This window comes from Pelodiscus sinensis, chromosome 6 (assembly GCF_052426305.1).
Source record: "Pelodiscus sinensis isolate ZL-2025 chromosome 6, ASM5242630v1, whole genome shotgun sequence".
Taxonomy (NCBI): Eukaryota; Metazoa; Chordata; order Testudines; family Trionychidae; genus Pelodiscus; species Pelodiscus sinensis.
In genome coordinates this window covers 108440385-108464463 of record NC_143057.1, presented here as the reverse complement: position 1 = coordinate 108464463, position 24079 = coordinate 108440385, and the positions used below count along the sequence as shown (strand labels likewise).

General features: G+C 41.4%; 1 protein-coding gene across 1 annotated transcript in view; it reads right to left on the bottom strand.

Annotated features, from left to right (window-relative positions):
- The window catches only part of AMACR (alpha-methylacyl-CoA racemase), a 32812-nt gene that overhangs the window by 6326 nt on the left and 2407 nt on the right, over nucleotides 1-24079 (bottom strand). Inside the window, exons 2-4 of the mRNA XM_075932583.2 lie at nucleotides 21077-21220; nucleotides 19331-19491; nucleotides 9243-9429 (exon numbers count right to left, since the gene is read on the bottom strand). Coding sequence (XP_075788698.1) covers nucleotides 9243-9429; nucleotides 19331-19491; nucleotides 21077-21220 — 492 coding nt within the window. The remainder of the gene's footprint in view (nucleotides 1-9242; nucleotides 9430-19330; nucleotides 19492-21076; nucleotides 21221-24079) is intronic.

Here is a 24079-nt window from a genome sequence, read left to right as displayed (position 1 = left end):
TCCACTATCTTAACTAGAACAAGATCAACATTTGGAACATGAAATAGACTAGAAGCTATACTCATGTTGCTGTTATAGTTACCACTCGGAAAGTGCTTTGTTCTTGCAGGAACAAAGGCACAATTCAGCTAAATGATCTTTCTACAGGGTTTCCCTGCATACACAAATTGCGAAAAGTAGGAGCAAGAGTAAGATTCTAGTGCCAAGTTTAGCCAAGTGATTGGTACCTTCAAGAGATTCTCTAAGAAATTTACTTTAAAAGATATATAATAGTAAAAAGTCAATGATATTTGAGACAAATTAACAAAAATAAGCAGGACTTGAAAAATTTGCCTATTAGTCAGGAATGAAATATACCAGAGATGGGAAAATAACCACCGGGTGGGAGAGCCTCCCCAACCCAGCTACAGATGCAATGTCCTGGTGAGAAGCCTAATCTCCATCTCTCATTACCTTAGCTTCTGCGCAAGAAAGGGGCAACTAGGATTCTCACCAGAGTGTTGTTCCTAGAACATGGTTGGGCGATCATCTTTCACACAAGATCTGGGCTAATGGATGACTGATTATATGTAAAGCTCCTTCTACTTTAGCTGAAGGTAAGGAGAAAGAGCTTTCTGCATTTTCACTACAGCTTTCTGGATGTTACAAGGGTGAAAGAGGCTTTTTTTACCCAACCTCTCTTGTAGCATTTCCTGGCTGTTGCAAGGTAGTGGGGGTGGGGGATGGGAAGAGGGGGAAAAAGAGGTTTCCACCATCTTGCCCATCCACATTATTTTGGGATCTTCCTCCCCTGTGAATAATTCCAGTGCCTGCCTCTGTTGTGCCTCAGTTTCTCCAGAAATATTAACGTTTTACTGATGCCCATAATATTCTGAATAGCAGCTGCGAACAAGAATAAAAGGAATAAAACTCTGTTAGTATCAGTCTGCTGCTGTTTGACATACATACAGGAGTTGTATCTACAGATTCAGAAATACAGGTTTCATTTGGTTTCTTTTGTGAGTTTCATGTAACCACACACTGAATTAATCTTTGGGCTAATATCTACCTTTCATAATATCCAAATCAATCCCAATGAAAGATGAAACCAACTTCTATTAGTTTAGCTTCCTCACTCAAATTAAAATTTCTAGCTGCCTATCAGCTAGAACACATTATCACGTTATCATTACATTACATTAATTTTGTAAGGATTATATTATTAATCCTTCATCATAATACATCCTCCACCTACTACTGCAAATGATTTTGCACACTTTCAAGATCTTTTTAAATGCATGTCCCCAGAACTGAACATTCCACTTCAGGAAGTTACCAGAAACCAACATAAGTTGACTGACATCTTGCAAATGGTGACGTTTTCTAAAACTGCCCTATTGATTAACCCAGCCATCATGGAACCAGCAACGATGATATGGCAAACCCTAGCAACAGCTACCCCCATCTGCAAGTGAGCTGACAAGAAATATTTTGTTTCCCTTAAGGGGTCTGAATGTCAGTGTTGCTTTTTTAAGAATCCCTAAAAATACAGTTTTTGTAAAATATTTCAATAATTAATTTAATTACAGCACATATCTTTATAGCAAAAGTATACAGGGGAAATTTTTTTTTCTCTGGGAATGGAAGAAAACCATTGTATTTAAAGCTGTTCTACTGTAAATTACTGACCGTTTCTAAGCAAATACCAGTAGATTAAAATAACCAAATAAACCAAAACCAGTTCCTAATTTCTATACCAGATATGCTACATAGAAAACATTTCACATTTTGATTATGTTCTGGTGGAATTGGACATTCTGTGGTAAACTGAAGAATGTTATATTACATAATTGTTTCCCTGCTGACATAATTTTCTTTGTTATGATTCTGTCTGCACCGCAAATAATCCAGACTGGAAAATGAAAAGCTTTCAAACTTAAAGGCTATGATTTGATTTTTTTTTAAAGTTAAAGTCTGCAATGGTTATTGGAAAATAAGTGTGTAATTCCAAATTCTAAGATGTATGTGCTGTTGTATTTCTTCAGGATAAGTCCTGCTAATTTTCCTTTAAACATCATTGTGGCAAGGTCACCCTGGCAGCGGGGTAGCCTATTGCTTAGGTCCCAGAATTAGCTGGCAGAACAGTGGTGCAGACCCCTACCACTGGCTGCCCTGGCCTAAAAACTCCAGCCCATTTTATAAGTGTAGTCCCTGAGTTCAGGGCGTGGCCCCAAGTGTCCAGATCTTCCCTTTAGCTAGGGCTCTAGCAGGCTTTGTCCAACAAGGGTGGGGTTGGAGGCTCCTGTGGCTGGCCAAGTGGACAGGCTTTGGTTCCTGTCCCGCAGACAGCAGAACCACGCTCCTGTCTCCTTGCTGGCCAGCAGGCAACTGAGACAGGCTCCTTCCTTTTATCCTCCCCTCAGGCCTGGCACTAGCTACAGATAAAGTGGGGCAGGGCTAGTTGGGCCAAAAGGATTTTTTTAACCCCTGTAATGTCAGGCCCTCCTCTCTTCACTTCCTCACAATCATCTTTCAGTCTAACTGTGTAATCAGATAATGATGCAATTCTGTTCAGGATAGACTGACTACATTAAGTCAAAACAAATGATAGAATTTAAGCACACAAAGCTAAATGCCTTAATAAAAAAACATTATTTCAAATTGATAGGATTTCATGTGTTGAAACAGAATTACATACACGTTATCATCCGACTTTCTTTTTTATGGTGATACAGAATTGAATTCCTCTGCTAGCTCTTACAGAACTGAGTATCTATATGTTAAAATACGTTTTGATTTTTGCAATGTATTATGATGAATCCTTATAATATAATTATAAAGCACACTGCCAAGCTCCGTCTCTGGCTGAAGGCAGTAGAGAAGGAACTGAAGGGAAGGAAGGTTCGCACTTGCGTGATACCTGCACTATAGGAGCATGCAGCTAGAGGCTTGCGTGGCTCCAGGGACACTACTCTGAAGACTTCAATCAAAGGCTTGGCGGCAGCACACCAACCTGATGGGGAGCACCCATAGGGACATTTTTCAAAGAAGATTATACATTATTTTTTCTCCTCCTCCACCCCATAGTCTAAGATACTCAGCATTTTCTACCTGGAAAATAGACTTTGTGGGCGGGAATGTCAGCAGATGAGTGCTGTAATGCCCACATGTGCCTGTTTAGTTTGTGTATGCAATTATCATGATTACTCATGAACATAAGCAGCAATACATCCAACTTATCTTCAGCAAACAATAATTGCAGTCTGCACGCTATAATAATTACTGGTACAGTGAAAGGACAACTCCTTGGGCCCTTATAGGAAGGCAGAGGATTGTTTTTATTAAACAGTTAAAAATAATTCAAATTTTACTCAGTCACAATAATTCTTTCTTCTTTCAAAACCATTGCCCATTTCATATCTTATTGCGAAGACTTTCAGCATAAATGAAGTGTCAAAGAGAAGCTCATTTAGCAAAAGACAAATTAACTTGTAATCTAAGTATTGTAGTTATAAAAGGCTGATAAGAACTGTAAGTTAGCACTTGGAAAGGAAGATGACCAACACCAGATTCTAACCAGGTTCTTATCAGCCTCTACTCAGTTTTTCCTGTTACAGATTCATTCGGCTATCCCTCTGAAGCTTACCTACTCAGTCTTTTTTTCTTCCTCCCCTTCATTTTTTTTCCCTTCTCCCTCCACTACCCTCTTCCCTTATTTATCCTTGGATCTGGACTACCAACACTCCAGTCATCTGAAGAAGTGGGTTGTATCCCCAAAAGCTCATGATACCATCTACACGTTTTGCTAGTCTTTAAAGTGTTACCAGACTATTTGTTGTTTTTTAAGTTTTTACTTTAATTGAAACATTGTATCACTGTCTATAATATAACCCAGGCTTGAAAACTTTATTAATGTCCAGTAGAAAATTTTCCCTAATGAGCATGATCATCTACAGCCATCAATTTCTGCAGAACATAAAACTTTACTTTTTGTTTGTGATGTGGTCCTTTACAGTTAAAAAAAAGAGACCTTTCCATAATCATGGTGTGTTCCTAACACTTGCAGAAGATTGCTAAGTATTTTATATACATAGCGATGTCCTTTTTATCTTCCTGAAAGAGCTAGGAAGATAGTCCTCTTCAGATTGTTTTAAGGCAGGGTTGGAGAACCTCAGGTCTAGGAGACGGATGCATGCCCTGCCCCCAGCATAGGGGAGCCCATGCTGGCACTCCAGCCCCCTTGCTGCCCCACCACAGGGCTGGAGCACACAAAATCCACCAAACTGGGCCCTCCTAGGCTCTCATGTGCAAGGGGAATGAGGGGAATGTCTTTCTCCTCAGTTGGGGGCTGTGTCAGTTAGGGGAGTTTTGTTTATTTATTTGGTTTTTGTTTGCTTCTCACTTGTGTATGGCCCCCAATTGATTTTTCTGTGGGTCAGCAGCCCCTGTCCCAAAAAAGGTTTCCCGCCCTGTTTTAAGGGATGGCTCCTATTTCTTCTGTAGGACAGTTTCCCGCAGCACTCCACAATGAGTCCAACTGGCATCACTGCGATAAACAAACTACAGTACCAGTCTAAGGATATGGGGAGCGCTGGGACAATAGTAAGAGCTGAGCTCAGAGTCTTTGTTACCCTCAAGAATGAGATGATGGACTCACCACTACCAGTGGAAAATAGTTCCAATAGTCAGTGCCATTGCCCTATAAAAAGGCCATAGAATGGAGACTTGGTATAGGACCCGCTGAGGCCCTTTTAGAGACCTCCATGGCCCTGTCACATCCCACCTCAAAGAAGAGCAGTTAGAGAAAGTCCTCTCAGCTGCCTGGATTGGCTCTGTGGGACACAATCAGGGTACGGCAGCTTAGGATAACAATTGCAGGACCAGAAGGAGTTCAATTCCTTGCTGGCGCTGTAAGTGTGGACGGTGTGGAGCTAGTTGAAGGAGATACAAAACCCTAGGCAGGGCAGCTACCAGAAGCCAAGGACAGCAAGAAGGAGCCCTGAGCTGGTTGGCAGGACTTCATTAGCACAAAGTCCCGCGATAAGTTGGAGTGGTGCAAGGCCAGGACAGGAGTACGCCTGCCTTATCCCCATTGCTACACCACCCAGAAGCCGTCTCAGTTAAATGGTGCCCAGTCAGAGCCTACTTCCTGAACCCCTGTCCCAGCCCTGAATCTCCTCCTACACCCAACCTCCTGTCCCAGATGCTAATCCCCCTGCAACCAAACTCCTTCCCAGAGCTTGAACCCTGAAACCCCTCCTGGACCCCAATTCCCCACTCTGGGCTAAGCCCTGAGCCCCTCCCACACTCCAAACTCCTTGGCCCAAGATCAGAGCCTGCACTGCAACCCCCTACCCCAGCCTGGTCAAAGTGAGTGAGGATGGGGGAGAAAGGTGGATAGAGTGAGCAGGGTGAGGCCTTGGAGAAGAAGGGGTTGAGGAAGGGCAAGACCTCGAAGAAGGAGTGGGAAGTGGAGCAAGGGTATTTGAGGTGGCTCTTACACTGAACTTAAACTGAAAGAGTGATCTTGTGGTTAAAAACGTTGGAGACAATTGGTCTGGGAATTAAAGCATCAGCTGAGAGTCAGAAAATTGAATTCTAGTCCCAGATGTCACTCATCTCTCTGGCTGCAGATTCCCTATTTGCAAAATCAGAAACACATTTACCTCATGGGGAGAGATGAACATCAATAAAGAGTTTTGACATCCTGAGAATAAAATCAGTAATTCAAAGCAGTAAGACTCTTCATAGGAGTATGACCCTCTGCATGCAACCGGCCAATAAGTTATTTGCCACTATCATCAGTGCATGCGTCATCCATTACAAAAATAGGTGGGGGACTCTTATGTAAGAGTTGGCCGGGAGTCTAACAAATGGAGTAGTACCATCGGGAAGGAAGGAGTGGACAAGACCAAATCCAGTGGCATCCTTTTACTCTGCAAATGTGCAGAATACAACCATGTGATCACAAATACAATCTTCAGACAAAGCAACAAGTACAAAATAACTTGGTAACATCCCCACTCAAAAGAGTAGCAGCTTCTAAACTACGTCATTGTAAGAACACAGGATCTAAGAGGTGCACAAATCACCCATGTTATGACAGGAGCTGATGATTGCTGCACCGACCACCATCTTGTGAGGTCAGTCATGGCCATCAGAGTTGCAACAAAACACAGAAAGCAATCCAAATCACACAGATGGCAGTACAACATCCAAAGACTACAAGCCTCCGTGCACCAAGAGAACTTCCAATCACTCTTCGGTGAAAAATTAACCATATGCACACCTGGAAATGACAGCACAAGAGTCAAAGAAGACTGGAAATCTCTAAAATAAACTATGCGTGAGGCTTGTGAGAATTCCATCAGCCTTGCTACCTCCTGCTACCATCAGGACTGGTTTGACAAGAACAGCATTGAAATTACAGCCTGTAGCGGGGTACACTCACTGCCACAGCTGGTCCTGGGAATTAGCTCAGATGGCGCAGTGCCCACAACAGCCTCTAAGCTTCCCCCCTTCCGGGGGCTGGTTGGTTGTTGCAGTGGGCTGCCGGTCCGCCCCCACTGCACTACCATGCCTTAAAATAGTCCAAGTCAGTGAGTCTACAACCAGCCTTGCTTCAGGTCGGGGTGAGAGGCAATAGTTCACGTGCCTAGCCTTGCTTCAGATCCGGGCCGCAGGGGAAGAAGTTCATCATATACGCAAGTCTATCAGCTCACAGTTCTTGTCCTGCCCCTTTAAAAAGTCCAGCCTGACTCCCGGCCGGCACCAAAGCACAGTAGGTAAGCCCAGGTCCTCAAGCAACAAACACAGTCTATAGGCCCAGGCCCTCAAGCAGGGCGGGGCAACAAACACAGGGTGCAAGCCCAGGCCCTCGAGCAGGGCGGGGCGGCAAACACATTAAGCAGAACCCAGGCCCTGATGCAGAGCGCGGTGATAAATTCAATAAGCTGAGCCCAGGCTCTGGTACAGGGCAGGGCAGCTAATCAAAATGGAGGCCCAGCCCTAGCTCAAGGTGGGGCAGCAAATGGCAGCCAGGCCCTGGTGCAAGACGTGGCTGCAAACAAACACACAGATTTGTAGAGCCTCCTAGTTCAGGAGCTGGGCAGGTAGCGCACCTGCAGCAGTGGCGTGGGGGAGACTGCCACCCGCTTAGTGGGTGGCAGGGGGGCGCAGACCAACCCACTCCACTGCGCCCCGGGCCAGGGGTCCTGAATGCAGCAGTGCAGCTGCTCCTGGCTCAGCAGGGGCTCCAGCCCGCAACTTGCTGGCCTAGGGCTGTGCTCAGCCCGTGCTACCCCCTGGGCCACTCCTTGTCGTATATGGCCTTTATTGATCTGATGAAGAAGGATTTGCCAAACTATGGGCCGCAGGCCGGTACTGGGCCGTGGGAAAAAAATACCGGGCCTCAGCATGGCTGCCAGGAGGGGAGTGGGGCGGGCTGGGAGGAGGGGTGTATGTGGGGGAAACCAGCCACCGGGAAGCAGGGTTGAGGGCAGTGGGGCTGTCTGGCTGAGATCGGGGGGAGGGGAGACGGGCAGGTGGCCAGCAGAAGCAGGGCTGGACAGGGGGCAGGGACGGAGGGTGACTGGCCAGGGGAAATCGGGAGGAGAAGCAGGGGAGAATCGGCCGGCTGGTCGGGGGGGGAAAGGGGCTGGTTGGGGGAGATTGGGGCAGAGGGGCAGGGACCGGCCAGCAGAAGTAAGGCTGGACGGGAGGAGGGGGGGGAAGGGTTGGACGGGGGAGATCGGGAGGAGGGTGGGAGAACCAGCCGCCAGAAGTAGGGCTGGACGGGGGCAGCGGTGCTGGTCAGGGGAGATCGGGAGGAGAAGTGGGAGAGAATCGGCTGGCTGGGAGGGGGTTGGGGGGAGCGTGGCTGGCCGGGGGAGATCGGTGGGAGGTGGGGGCGAATTTCATAAGGCGGCACTCAGTATTACGTAGCTACTTCCCAAGAGAAGTGCCTCTTCTGAACACGGAAGAGATGCTGCAATTGCAGTCTGGGAAACTTATGAAGGGTCAGCAGCAATGGTGACAAATTTTGGGTTTGTTATATCAGATGAATATGTGAACTGTCCTGCATTAAAAGACTGTCAGTTACACTCTCCAACTGGGATCCCAGCTCAATAAAATAAATTACACTTAACACTCTATTCAAAAACAGCCTTATAACAGTGAACATATTTGCTGTAATAAAACAATGAACAAAAACAATTATTTCAAAATAAAAAGGGTGCAGTATTGTTTAGCACTACATAACACAGCAGAACTTCATTATACTCTTGGGAACAAATATTTCGGTATTTGCCTCATGCACCCCCTATATTGGTGTTTCTTCTACTTGCAAAACAAAACTGAAATTTAGACTAAAAGGAGATTCTTACACAGTTCATAACTTGAATATTGGAAAGGGACTATAAAGCCCAAATCTACCCAAGTATGTTTTTAAAGGATACACAAATTCAATTCTAAAAGAACCCCGATCTTGACTGGAAAGAACGGAAAGGTGTATCTTGCAACAGAAGGAACCACTGTGAGTAGAGGCAAAGTGTGGGAAGCCAGGAGCATATCAGGTTTTAAATTCAAGATGAAAGTCTAGTGAAGACTGGGATTGATGATCTTTTTACTTATTACTTTATCAAGGATTACTAGAAAAACTGCATATAGTATTTGCAAAACAGATTACTAGTGTGACAATCTGACAGCAGATACTACACAGCTTTATGAAATTTTGCAGTAAAAGTTACTATACAATAGCCAACTTGTTTTTAAAAATCCAATTTTACCTAAAAAGTGAAACACTATTATTGACTATCTACACTGCAAGAGCATTTTTAAATAGTTTTAATTAATTTATTTGAACAATAGAAAGCTATGTTTTAATTTGCAGTCTAGCCTAAAATCTTGCTTTCCACCCATAGTGAGTTTTTAAAGCAGACTTATAACCCTTTGAAAATAGTGGTTTACAAATAAATTGTTCAGTAGTTCAGTCACAAAATAACACAGTAGCACATTTCCAGAAGAAAATTTTTAATTCAACATATACATTTAACAAATCTTACCCATTCAAATGTTACAAAAATAAGTAGTTTATTAAAGCTGGTTTTAAAAGGTATTTTGCCTGTACAACCTTCCCTCCCCCAAAATCAATGGATTTCATAGAACAGAGATATTAATTAAATAATAATGACTTCATTTCTTTCAACCCTACCTGGCTAAGGAAAGGCTCGACGGATCTGAACCAACTGTGGGAAGTTACTTACCCTTGATTAGCTGCTCATAGAATTGGGGCTCAATGGCCCCAACTGCCATGTATTTCCCATCTAAGGTCTTGTAGGTCTCATAAAAAGGAGCTCCACTGTCCAGCAAGTTCTCCCCACGAAGTCTATTCCACAGGCCTAAATTCTGGGATTTCCACAGGAAAGAACTTAGATATGCCGTTCCTTCTACCTTAAAAGATTTATTTAAAAAAAACAAAACATACACATTAGTGTTACTAGTACAATGTCTGACAATTCTACACAAGCAAGTATTCATAACCTTACAAGAAAGGCTATACGTGCTTAGGATTTTTAATAGTAATATTTTTATTCGGTAATTGATTTAAGGATTATATCATTCATAAGACCAACCTTGCCTTTAAAGCGGTGTGTGTGAGGTTTTCTAAGTTTAAAAGCAATAATAAGGAGCCCTGACTGATAATATCAGATTGGTATAAGACACATTCATATATTGGATGGATAAAGTTTCTTATTTTACCAAGCTCCTAGAGGTTCAAATATTAAAGAAAAGAGTTGTAAAGTGACTTCACAGTAAGTGCCTCAGCAATTTACTAGCTGAAATAAAACTGCTTTCAGAAAACATGAAGGAGGTCAAAAGATAAAAGCCTCTCTCTAGTAGGAATGTGAAAGAGTAACCTTACATAGTTAACCGATGAGCCTGGGCTCACTGGTTAACCTTCATGGTTACATGCAGGCACTCGGCATGCATGAGGAGCCAGCTTGAAAGCCAGGGAGAAGCTTCTCTCCCCCACCCTGCTGACTCTATCAGAAGCAACGGCACGGGGATGGGGAACAGGCGGAACCCAGGAGCCGGTGCACGGGAGGAGCTGGCTTAAAAACAGGCTCCCCACATGCACCAGCTCTCCCCCACGCTGCTGCACACAGTTCTCATAGACTCATAGACTTTAAGGTCAGAAGGGACCATTATGATCATCTAGTCTGACCCCCTGCACAGCGCAGGCCACAGAATCTCGCCCACCCCTCTTAGAATAATCCTCTCACCTATGTCTCAGATATTGAAGCCTTCAAATACTTTGAAGGCCCCAACATGCAGAGAGTCCTTCAGCTGTGATCTGTGCCCAATGCTACAGAGGAAGGCGAAAAACCTCCAGGGCCTCTGCCAATCTACCCTGGAGGAAAATTCCTTCCTGACCCCAAATATGGCGATCAGCTAAACCCTGAGCATGTGGGTAAGACTCACCAGCCAGACACCCAGAAAGTTCCCTATAATGAATGGTCAATTAGTTACCAAGATCATGTTATTTCATCCAACCATCCCCTTATCATAGAATCACAGAACTGGAAGAGACCTCAGAAGGTCGTCAAGTCCAGCCCTCCGCTCTAGGCAGGACCAATCCCATCTAAATCAACCCGGCCAGGGTTTTGTCAAGCCGAGACTTAAACACCTCTAGGGATGGAGACTCCACTACTTCCCTAGGTAATCCATTCCAATGCTTCACTACCCTCCTAGTAAAATAGTTTTTCCTAATATCCAATCTGGACCTCTCCCACCACAACTTGAGACCATTGCTCCTTGTTCTGCCATCTGTCACTACTGAGAACAGCCTCTCTCCATCCCCTTTGAAACCTCCCTTCAGGAAGCTGAAGGCTGCTATCAAGTCCCCCCTTACTCTTCGCTTCTGCAGACTAAACAGACCCAAGTCCCTCAGCCTCTCCTCGTAGGTCATATGCTCCAGACCCCTAATCATTTTGGTTGCCCTCCGCTGGTTATATGGTTGGTTACTTAATGATTTTAACATCCCTACTCTCTAGTTCTCAGTACCCAGAAAACAGAGGTACACATAATGATTTCTATGTTAACTAGAGATGTGAAAGGTTAACCCGTTAACATCACCCTTAACGAGGGCTGGAGTAGCTCCTCACCCACAGCAGGCAAGGGCTGCTCCAGCCAGACTGGAGTAGCCCCTATCCATGGCGGGGGGAGGGCACTCCAGTCCAGCTGCTGTGGGTGGAAGGGGGGTTGCTCTAGCCCAAAGAGACATCCCATAACCCCCCTTTAATCGGTTAAATGGTTAAACATCAAATTCAATTAGACAATTAAATAGAATTTTACACCTCTAGTGTTAACCTGACTATTCCCCACAGTTCTCTCTAATCTGTGGCACTTCCAGCTTCTCACTTGCAAGCACTCTTTAGGAACCTTACAGTGTAGCAGAGATGGTGAGGATGTTGACATGTGGGTGCAGAGCTCGGAGCACTTATCACAACTACATAAAGAAAACCAAAAATATGTTTGGCTTTGAGCATATTAAGCTTATGTAAATATGAAAAATAGAAAGGTATCAGAGGCATTCTAGGAAGTATGCACTGTGCTTTAAGAGCAGAGCACATGTTAGAGGGAAGTGGATTGAGCTAGAAAGAATCCAAGCAGTCTGAAGGTATGTCGCTAGGAGAGCACAGCTCTCCTTTGTCCTATGTAACTCCGTTTTAGTTCTGATAAAGCCACTTCTAAGAGTCTAGATTGGGGTGGGAACCTTTTTTTAGTCAGGATTAATTCTGGCAAGTTCCTGCTGGTTCTGCAGTAGCCTTTGTTAGTTTATCCTAAGTAGAGGGGCCTGTTTAATCTGGGGCTAATGTATTTCCTTTCTACGATTCTCCTGTAGCCCTGTGGCCTGACTTTGGTGGGATGGGGGGGGGGGAAGTGGAATATAGCAATCTTCTTAAACACTGCGCCTAAATTTACACTGCACATTGTTGTGCAAGAAGATATGCAAATGGAGTGTGGCGATGAATACTGCTGTGCCTCATTTGCATATCTAATGAGCCGCCATATTTGCAGAAGGGGCTTTTGCGCAAGAAGCAGGTTTCTACACTGCTGCTCCTTCTTGCGCAAAAACCCCCTCTTATGCAAGAGCTGTTCTGCCACTTTTTTTCAGGAAGAACGGCTCCTGCACAAGAGGGATTTTTTGCGCAAGAAGGAGCAGTGTAGACAGCTCCTTCTTGCACAAAAGCCCCTTCCGCAAAAATGGCAGCTCGGTAGGTATGCAAATGAGGCGTGGCGATATTCATCGCCATGCCTCATTTGCATATCTTCTTGCGCAACAATGCACAGTGTAGACATAGCCTTCAAGACTTGAGGCAAAGGAGTTGAAAGTATGCATTAGACCAGGCCAAGACAGTAAGTTATGACACAACTTTGCAGAAATTTTAAAATACATAAAAGAGGGTAACATTTGAAAGGTATATTTCACCTTAAAAGACAAAAGGAAAGAAAGTCCTTTGAAGAATTTCTAACAGAGCGGAAGCTAATGAGCCAAACCTACAACTATGAATTAACAGATTCCGCTACAAGGGTTGAGACTGTAATTAGAATCAGAAATGACCATAGGAAGATCTCTCACTTTAGAAAAAGCAATAAGACGGTGTGAGGCAGCTGGTGCCACTCTGAACAGAATAAAAAAAATGAAGGAAAACTGGCCACTGCTACTATGAGTAGAACAAGAGAAAAAAAACTGGCAAACAATAACTTGGTACAGAGCAAAAAACAAAGAGAAGCATGAAAAAAAGTACAGTAAAGCAATAATTTGAAAGGAGGAGTTTCAAGGTTTGCACAAGATGTGGACACAAATACAGTAAAATAACTGTATTTCTTACAAAAATTACAGCATTTATCAAAAGCTGGGCATTATTGAGTCCTGTAAGTGTGCAATCAGGATCAACAATTTCAGAAGAGGGAGCAAAGCATAAATGCTGATGTCAAATCTAAGAAGAGAGGACAAACTGAAGCATAGAAGAGTTCTATCTAGGAACTGTATCTGATGAGGAAGGAGCAGTTGAATGGATAATTTCTTTAGAGACTGATGTAACTTTAAATAACCTACCAATTAGACACTGGTGCTCAGATAAATGGGTTCCCCCCCCCCATATTTTAGTGTTATACATTTAAAGAAAAAAAACAGGGAACAAAGTAACTAGCAGGTTAAACTGAAAGGTTATAATAGACAACTCCTTCCTACTAGAAGTACATGTGTACTAGATACAAAAGCAAAAGATCAAAAAGAATTAATTCACTTTGTGATAATTAAAAGAAATAAAGCAACTTTAGCAGATTTAAAGACATGACAAGCTGTTGGGCTGCTTCAAAGAGTGCTCATGGTAGAAGAGATAAGAGACAGAGGAACAGTATCAGGATGTTTCTGAGGGCATAGAAAAAATTAGCAACTGAATATAGAATTTAACTGGCAGAACAAAACCTCTTATACAAGACCCTAGAAATATTCTCCTAAGCATGAAACAAATAGAACATGACCACTTAGTAGCAAATGATGTAATTCGAAGAGCCTACAAAATATGTGCACTCATCTGCAAATAGTATGGAGGAAAAGAATGGAATATTGATATTATGTATGCCTGGATCCTAAGGAAACATAACAACTTTATCAAAAGAGAACACTTTCAGTAATCCATCAGGGAAGACAATTTGGGGCTATGAGTGGTACAAAATATTTTACTACCTTAAACGCATGGTGTGGATTCTGGCAAATTCCCTCACATGAGAAGATCTCCAAATTATGTACTTTTATTACACAATATGGAAGATGCTGCTTTTAGTCTAAAATCTGCCTGAGACCTTTTTACGGAGCTATCCAGCAAATATTTGAGAAAACTGAAAGCACAAAAACTGTGTAATCTGGTGGAAGGAACTCCAGTCATTAGGAAAAGATTGGTATTAGTATCATTAGAAACATAGATAGTTGGGTTTGTGATGACTGGGAGAACCACATGGAACTTGCCTTAGTTCAAAGGTTCTGGATCTCTTGAGACATCTAGATAGTTTTGTGTGTAGTGCTGGAGAGGAGCCAGTAGTTATGTTACATATAGGTACCAATGACATAGGGAAGGACATAGAGAGGACCTGGTGGCCAAATTTAGGCTGCTAGTTAAAAGATTGAAGTCCATGGAATGTTTCTATGAAACGCTTCCAGTTCCACACACAGTACCAGATAGGCAGAAATGCAGGAGCTCAGTGTGTGAATGAGATGACTATGCTGGGAGGAGGGGGTTCAGATTTATTGAGAATTAGGGAATATTTTGAGAAGGGGGAACCTATTCAAGAAGTACAGGCTCCACCTAACCCAAAATGGAACCAGACTGCTGGCATTTAAAATTAAAAAGGTTGTACAGAGGTTTTTAAACCAGGATTATAACTGGAACACAGGATCCTGGTTACCAAGTATTTGTATTTAACTTTCATGTGTCTAGGAAGTCCTCAATAGTTATTGTGATTTTTTTTATTTATGGTAGTTTAAATAAATTACCAAAGTAAGTGAAACTGATGCAGTCATACTGCATTATTTTGACAAATGAAATATGCAAAATTTTGTAGAACTATTTATTTTTTGGAGCAGAATGCCTCCCAGAAATACTATTAGCCAAGATGGGCAGATATATCCCTAGTCCCTGTTTTGTCAGGGCTGAGAATGGGCGAAAAGGGGTGGATCACTTAATGATTATCTGTTCCATTTATTTCCTCTGGAGCACCTGACATTGGCCATTGTTGAAAGACAATAATAGGATAGATGGACCTTTGCTCAGACTCAGTCTGGTCATTCTTACGTTCTATATCAATGACATTATCGTCTGCCGTGGCCATGACGGATGGCCAGCAGCCTGGGGACAAAGCGCTTAACTATGGCCCCTGTACCTAGCCAGGTAGCGGACAGCCAATAGAAATGCAGGTAGGGATTTCAAACTGAGACAAAGGAATTTGTAACTTTTCTCTCCTTTGTCTCTGAGCCAGTTTGCTCTCTAGATACGGAGGAAGACGGAAGACATGTCTCTCTCCAAGAAAAAGACTCTTCATTATACTCATAATGTGTAAGTATGGTAAAGTCTAGATAAATCTGTCAGGTTGTATTGTTTTCTGGTTTGGGACTTTGGATCTGATGTCTGTGCTGTTAAGAAATGGTTTCTCCTCTCTTTTAAGTTTTGGCCCATGGTGGAATCCTCCATGAGTATATTAATTGGTGGCTCTTACCACACAGCCATTCCAACTATGCTTGTAACTGGGGTATTGTTTTGATGATAAAAGTTCTTTCTTTTTTATTTTAACCGGTATTGGTTAATTTTTGTGTCCTGGTTTTACTTTAGGGCTGAGGTTTCCTAAGTAACCTCTTCCCTGGTTTTTCTTGTAATACTTGGGTGGTGGTAGTGGATTTTTTTTATTTCCCAAAGTCCAGGTATCAGGATTTGGGGGAAGTTTTTTGTACCAAAGCCTGTAGAGATCAGGTTTTGGGGTGATTTTGTGGGCTCCCATTTCTGCATTCATTGTGCCAGAGTGGGGAATAGCCTTGACATCCTCCATATTAGCACAACATAATTACAGGTTAGAAAAAATACTGGACAGAGCTAGAGCAATAGGTCCGCAGCTAAGCAAATTAAAAAAAATGTAAATTCAGACTCAGAGACTCAACTTTTCTCCTAAATTAGTTATCTTTATTGATCCTAGGAGAACACAAGCTCTAACAAATATACCACACCCAGAAAATAAAGATAAAGTTCACTGGTTCATAGGAATGGTTAATTTTATTGGCATATTTATACTTAATTTGGCTTCACAAACCAGCAATCTCTACATAAAATAGGGATGTTCAAATGTGTAAGTATTTCTGTAACAGTTGGAAATTTAAGCGTTTCCACAGTTATACATGGGGGGCGGAGGGAGGGCAGGTGGCTTCTACCTGCTGTCCCATGCTGTATCAGAGACGGCAGTGCAAGGAGTGGGGCAAGCAGGCTGCTCCCTAAGAGCCATTGCATAGAAGACCAAGTGCTGCAGAAACAGACCATAAGTCTCTGACTCAATTGCAAAGAAGGGGTGAATGGACACTCTGTCAACAATATGACAACTATTTTTCCAGCTCCAACTGTATGATTGAACAATTGTCTACACACCAGGAAAATACATGGTGGTAATGGACACATTGTCCAGAGCATTTGATAAACTGTACTAGAAAGAGAGGTGGAATGAGTCAGAGTGTACGCTAACCAAATATAAAGGAAAAATTTTCTTGTCTCAGAAAGGAAGTGGAATGAATTTTCTGAGGCCACAATGATGAGACTTCACAGAGGTAATTAAAAGCTATTACCACAGAGTTCCAAGTCCATATTTCCAATTCGAAGCAGAACTGTCTGTCTTACTGTTTCCAGAAAACAGAAGATAAAACAAGCTGACACACTCACAAGAATACATGAAGGACACAGGGACATGGAGAAATGTAAACTCAGAGCCAAAGAGATAATGTATTGGCTACAGATGAACAATGACATAGAAAAAACACTTTCAATGTATTAAACATGCCAGAAAAATCAAGCTAAACTAAAAAAAGAACCGAGGTTTATAAAACAATGAACAGCTAAGGGCATGGTTTAAAGTTAGTATGGATTTATTTACATATATAGCTAAAGACTATGTTTTGATTTTGGATAACTCTCATTAACCAGTGGTTGTTACATTAGATACTAGTACATCAAAACATAGAATCATAGAACACTAGAACTGGAAGGGACCTCGAGAGGTCATTGAGTCCAGTCCCCTGCCCTCATGCCAGGACCCAGTACCATCTAGACCATAGATAGATAGATGTATTAATGTGCATGATATCCATATTGTCCAAGCATAGAATCCCTGATAATGATCAGCAGTTTGATGGGCATTATTTTAAAACATTTGCTAGAGAGTATGTGTTTAAAAACATAACTTCAAATCCCAGGTATTCTCAATCCAACCATCTATAGAGAATGGTGTGAAAATTATTAACTACACTTTTGAAAAAGGTTGCTTGGCAGGAAGTTGAGAACAAGTCCTCCTTTTGGTGTAGTCATGACACAGGGCAAAGTAATCTATGGAAGACTATGAAATGGTACAACAGTCATTATAGGAACATGAGAGAAGGTTAAAAAACTACTTCCTCCTTTTCTCCTTAAGAAAATTCCACTACTTGAAGGAATTCATAATGTGATGCAGATGCCTGTATAATAACGTAAGTATTGTGCCTGTTAAACCAAAATAGGTTAAAATGAAAGAACAGTTCAAATATTGGTAGGTTGTGGTATTAGGCTTAAAAAATATTTCCATGAGTCAGAGTTGGAAGTGGAACCAGACTCATCTGTCTCGACTTATTATTTAACTGTCTTTGCTACTGATGATGAGTATATGTTTTCCATCATCACTTTCCTATGCTATGTCTGTTCAAGGGAATGGAACATAATGAAATACCAGATTAAAGTACATTTGGTGACACTGAACAAGCACATCTGATAGAAATCACAGTTCATCATTAAGAAGTGAAGTGTTGTAATTAAGCTACACTGTTAATATTCCAATAAAATAAAACTTGGGAGTGAGGAAGGGTTCAAGGCTTTTTTTGTTGTTGTTTTTTAACATTTCGTTCCCAACTAGCTGGAGACATTATCAGGACATCAGTGAATTTTAAATGCTCTCCTTGGAACTTGGGATGTAAAATCCAATTATTTAGTTAATCAGATAAACATTAGGTTTAACTGGTTAACCGATTAAATGTGGGCTGATGGAGGTGGGCTGGAGCAGCGGTGCCTCTGCCATGAATGGGGGCAGCTCGTGCCAGGTTGCAGTACCCCTGCCTGCAGTGGACCAGGCCGGGCCCACCACGGGCCGGGCAGCTCCCGCCCTCGTTGGTTAACTGTAACCAGTAAGAATCACCCAGTAAGGATGATGATTACCAGATAACCATTCACATCCCTACTTGAAAATCAAAATTTTTTGTAAAGGAATAAAAGTACAGATAGTGAAGATAAGACAATATTCCCAAATACAAGATATTTGTAATTAGTGTCGCGCCTACTAAAGACTTTCCAAGTTCATCAAACAGAGATCCAAAGTTCACTGAAGGCAATGCAAGTCCCTCTATTGGCCTGTGTAGATTAAAATACCCGTTTTCTTGTAAAATGATTAGAAAAGTACTCTTAATGGAGAATTAATTTCTAATTAGTTAATTAATTACTTTTTTAAATTCAAATTTTTAAACATCAAAATGACTCTTCCTATTGTATTAAAATATTTTTAAAGAAAATTGTATTTTGTTCCTTCAAAAGAAGCAAAAATTTATTTTAAAACACTATTATGGAGGGACAATTAAGGCTCCATGGCTTCTACAAGGGTTTAAAGTGTGGCACACATTTTTGTTTGTTTTTCTCTTCTTTCAGAGACAAATTTCAGTATTCATTTCTAAGTCCTCTGAATTTTCTACACGGATTTGATTTGTTCTCATAATTCTTAATATAAAGTGTCTGACACTGATTTGTTTAAATTCATCCAAGACATTCTGACTTTTTTTTTAAGATATTTTTTCAAAAGAGATTGTCTATCTAAACCAAAATTGGCAGATAGATAAAATTTTGATCAATCTGGTGCAGCAAGCAGGTTGTTTTCAAAAGTAATTTTCAGGATTAAAGGTCATTTTTTGCCATTATAAATCATTTTGGGTACGTGATGCACAACGTTTTCTTGTTGCATACTTTCTTCCAACTCATCCAACTACCACCTCATACAGCTTCAAATAATTGCATTGAGAGGTAGTTTGTTAAAGGGAGTGTCAGACTCTAGCAATCATGGCGGGGCAGAGGTAAGACTGTGGTCCATTTTCTGTGGTATAAAGTACAGTAGTTAGGACAGAGGCAAGAGCTAAGTCTACATTGGCACTATATAGCTCAGTGGTGTGAAAAAATAAAATCACACATCCAAGTACAGCAAGTTACAGTGATGTAAAACGTCAGTGTCAACAAGGCTACAGCATTGGGCTCTCAGCTCTGTTAGCTATTCCCCTCATGGAGGTGATTTGCAAAGAGCCCAGGGGAAAACCGCTCCCAATGCTCATGTCATGACAAGGGTAGACAAAGCCAAGGTGTGATAAGATGTTTGCCTAAGGGGGAAGGAATAAAGATTAGGGACATTAGGGACATTTCCCTAACTCCTAGTGCTATGCCTTACTAACAACTTCATCATTTTTCCCTTCTATAGAGTCAGAGTTTAAAAACAAAAAGTAAATACATACATTTCAAAACCAAAGACTTACCATACTTGCATCGATTACTTGCCCTTTGCCAGATTTTGTACGTTCATAGAGGGCCATAATTATACCCATTGCACACATTACACCTCCACCAGCAAAATCAGCCAGAAGATTTACTGGTGCATAAGGATTTTCATCTTTTCTACCAAGTTTCGACAGCACACCTGTGAAAAAAAAAACCCAAATGTAATCAAAGTGTAGAAAAATGAAAATTAACATTTCTTCAATTTCTATACCTTAATCAAGATAACAACAGAATCCCCTATATGCCAAGGGAATCCTCAGCTAGCAATTTAAAACAACATTATGCTCTCTTTACATGGCTGGAGTGATAAAAAAGGGCTGAAGCAGAGTCAAGTATTTGGCCATTGTTTTGAAAAGGGGCTTCTACACTGCTAGCCGGTTTTGCTCCCCTGACCACTCCCCTTACCTTCATTTTGCTATGTATTTCCCCATAACCACCCTCTTTCTCTTCCTCCTGCCAGTGGGGCAAGGTAGAGGTTATCAGCTCTGCAGCAGAGCCACATTCCTCCTAAGCCTCCAGCCTAGGAGTTGATTCTTGCAGCTGAAGCAGCACACAAATTCAATGCATCCTAAAACACTGCCTGGCACTGATGAAAATATACCAGTGTGTGTTTTCTAAAGAGACACACACTGACATACAGTGTTAAACCACTGAGCTTAGGATGCATGCACAAAGCTTTTCATTAACTAAAACCTGCCATTCAACAGTCCAACTGGTGTCATAAGTACCAGTAGACAAACATATTAAATCTAATTTAGACTTTCCATGGCAAATCAGTTTTGAGTTACAGCAAACAGAAAACTATAAGGAAACTTTCCAAGACATGAGATCACCTAATTTCTTGAGCAGTCAGACCTCTCAAATGCCTTGTCTAATTTGCCATAAACTTGGCAAAAAAAATTCTCCCTGGCATGCCTGTGACATTTCAGGCAGATTGTCTATGTGCTAAAATAAAACCAGTTTGCCAGAAAGTAGGATTATCATTTACTTTTAGATTTTCTGGCAAAAGCAGCTGGAGAAATATTAACTCTAGAGAACATAGAAAACATACAGCTAGATTTGTAAACACTCTATATACTTGTCTGATCTTTTTAAAAACTCTGATAAAATTTAATTTGTTGAGAAAAATGTTAATTGGTGCACAAGCACAGTTTACATTTTCTAATACAAAGAGCACTGCCCTCCCCCAGAAGTGTGTACAAATACAGGTGTTACTTTGCAGTAACAGATGCGAAGAACCACACAAAATGGTACCAATTAAACCAAAATTAGGAAGAAAATTATTTTAGAAAGCAGTGTGGACTTTGTTCTGCAGTCCAGCAGTACTAAATCAATAATATTACTTCATTTTGGCATTCAATATAAGGATATGCGGAGTACTAAGACATGATAGAGCTCACAAAAGTCCTGGATCTTGCAGCTTTCACTCAACATTCTCACACAAGCAGACATACTGATCTGTAGTTTGATTTATAGTTGCATGGGACTAAACATGCAAGGATTGCTTCAGTGAGTAAAAGTTGGGGGATTAGGCCTAAAATGAAAAGATAAAACTGAAGACTATCATAAAAATTATTTACTTTACTGAGATTTTCTTCTTCTATAGTCTTTTACCTAGAGAACGATACACTCAAGAAATTTAAACCACATGCACAAACGCCTGTTAATACAATTCTTATTCAAGCAAAAATAGAGTTAATCTAATAGGAATTTTTACACTTTACCTGACAAAGCTAAATAATTGATGTCATGACCTGCAGAGTTGGCATATTTTCCTGACTGGCCAAATCCAGTAAGTCTAGCATAGATGAGTTTTGGATTTTCCTGTAGAATGACCTTCGGACCAAGACCAAGTTTTTCCATGACACCTTAACAGTAAAATAAATTGTTTAATCCCAATGCAAACATTTTCTTTTAACTTCGATTCAAAATAAACTTGATTTGAAAAAAAAAAAACTGTAAAATGTATTAGTCTTATGAACTTGAATCATAGCTAACATACTGATTCAGTTCAAAAAAGCCTCCAGTACAGACAGTAGCCATATTAAAACACAAACTGCCAATATTTTACAAATTAATAATGCACTAAATTTATTATATATGTTGAATGCACCAAATATAAAATCAATGTAAAAATAGTTTTTTTCTCCCAGCTTCAGACTCCTCATAACCATCCTGACAAGCTTCGTCTGCTATGAATGACTGAATATAGCTGAACCAACGAGACAGCTCCCAGATGATTAGGCACCATAGAAAAAGTGACTAACACACTCCCCAATCTTTACAAAGTTGAACCTCTGGACAACTTTCTCAGGACTGCTTCTGTCACTTATCAGCATAACGCTTATTGACAACTCTCCTTGCTTACTTGCTTAATATAGTTTTACCCTTTCCTTCAGTGTTGGTACAGATTGGACTGCCCTGGACCAGCACCCTAGTGACCTGACCAGTCCCAGATAAGGCATTTTGCCGGACCAGGGGAGGTCATATCCGGCTCCCCTGCTCCCAGCCCTGGACAGGCTGCCAACCTCCTGGCTGGTTCCCCCGATGCCACCAGCCTTGTTGCCTGCCAGTCCCTCCACCCCCGTCCCTACTATGCCAAGAAGCCCAGCTCCAGCACAGGTTCCTGCACACTGGGCTCCTGGCCTCACCAGACGGCCCCAGTGTGGCACGCTGGGCTCCTGGCCCTGCCAGGCAGCCCCACTAGGTTGTACGTAACAACCCAACTGTGGGGAACCGGCAGCCCTTCACCAGGACTCTCTGGTCCTGGAACATCGTGGTCTGGCACCCATACCAGGGAGTCCTGGTTAACAGAGGTTCAATGTGTATAAGACATTTAATTTTATCTTTACACTAGCCTACCCTTCTACTACTATTACTTTTTATCTATCATAAAAACAAGAGTAGACTGACACTCAGCAAATGATTTGCAGAAACTGCACAAGCAAAGTTTCTTCTGTACCCTGAAGTGCAAGAAACTTTTGCAAAATTAGAGAAATGTAGGTTTGATCAATTTTAATCTACAGTACAAGAATGAAAAACTATGTAAATTCACATTTTTAATTCTCTGTCTCTCCCTTTGGTGCCTGACTTCTCAAAAAGTGACTTGGGTTTTGTTTGTGTTTGGTTTTTTTTACAGATGAAATATTCAAACTGTGTATAATTTGTAAAACAGACCTGTATCTGTGTTTATCAAACTACAGCTAAACTTTGGTCAGAACTTTATCTGATAAAACAGGGCTGACATAGCAGAGCAATACAATCTGAAAAGGAGAGAAGAGGAGAAATACTAGATTCTTAAAAGTGCTTGCTCATCACATTTTTCAAATGGAACACACCTGCCCAAACTAATTTATAAAAACACAAACCTATCATCCTTCAACTCCTTCAAGATCCAAATGGAGCATGACATTGACTGGAAAGAGTCAACTGATAATGATTAAGAAGAGAAACAGAGAGATTTGCTGATATGTTTGCATCAATTAAATAATATTTAAAATTATGTAGATCTGGCTCTTCAATTTCCACTTGCCCTAAAAGGTGAACTCACTGAATAACAAGTTCCCAAACAGACAACCCTTCCTGCAATAATGAAATGTTAAGGTCTCATGACTGTATATTCAAATTGGATTCACTCACAAGAAACTGTTGATGAAGCTTTGCATCTGCATAGATGCAGGATCAAAGTTTAAGAAAATTAATCTAGAAATAACTAGTTTTAGCTTTGCCAATGTTAACTCAGTACTTTCAAAATGAAAAGACCTGTATTATTAATAATAGGCCCTATGAATAGAGCCCTTTACTACCAGACAAGTTATAATACAGCCTCACAAAACTGTGGTGAAAATTTACTAAACTAGACACAAAGGCTATGTCTAAACTGGCATGATTTTCCGCAAATGCTTTTAATGGAAAAGTTTTCCGTTAAAAGCATTTTCGGAAAAGTGTGTCTAGATTGGCAGGATGCTTTTCCGCAAAAACACTTTTTGCAGAAAAGCGTCCGTGGCCAATCTAGACACGCTTTTCCGCAAAAAAGCCCCGATCGCCATTTTTGCAATCGGGGCTTTTTTGTGGAAAAGAAATCTCTGCTGTCTACACTGGCCTTGTTGCGCAAAAGTTTTTCGGAAAAAGACTTTTGCCCAAACGGGAGAAGCATAGTATTTCCACAAAAGCACTGACAATCTTACATGAGATCGTCAGTGCTTTTGCAGAAATTCAAGCGGCCAGTGTAGACAGCTGGCAAGTTTTTCCGCAAAAGCAGCTGCTTTTGCAGAAAAACTTGCCAGTCTAGACACAGCCAATGTGTTGGTTTTCTCTCACCATGATAGAGCAGATTTTCAAATGCCTACCTCCCACAGATTTCACAAAATAATAACTAAAAGCCAATGGAATCTGGGTGTCTAACTAGTCTGTGCCAATGAAAATCTCCCCATGTATCACTTGGTCCCCAACCCTGCTCCTGGCTCCATGACAGAAGATCTCTGAACCAGTATGAAACCAATTTCAGGACAAGGTCCATAAGATGTATTAACTAGCTTATAGAATTTCATAGACTCATAGACTTTAAGGTCAGAAGGGACCATTATGATCATCTAGTCTGAACCCCTGCACAGTGCAGGCCACAAAATCTCACCCACCCCTCCCAGAATAATCCTCTCACCTATATCTCAGATATTGAAGCCTTCAAATACTTTGAAGACCCCAAAAATACTTTGAAGACCCCAAAT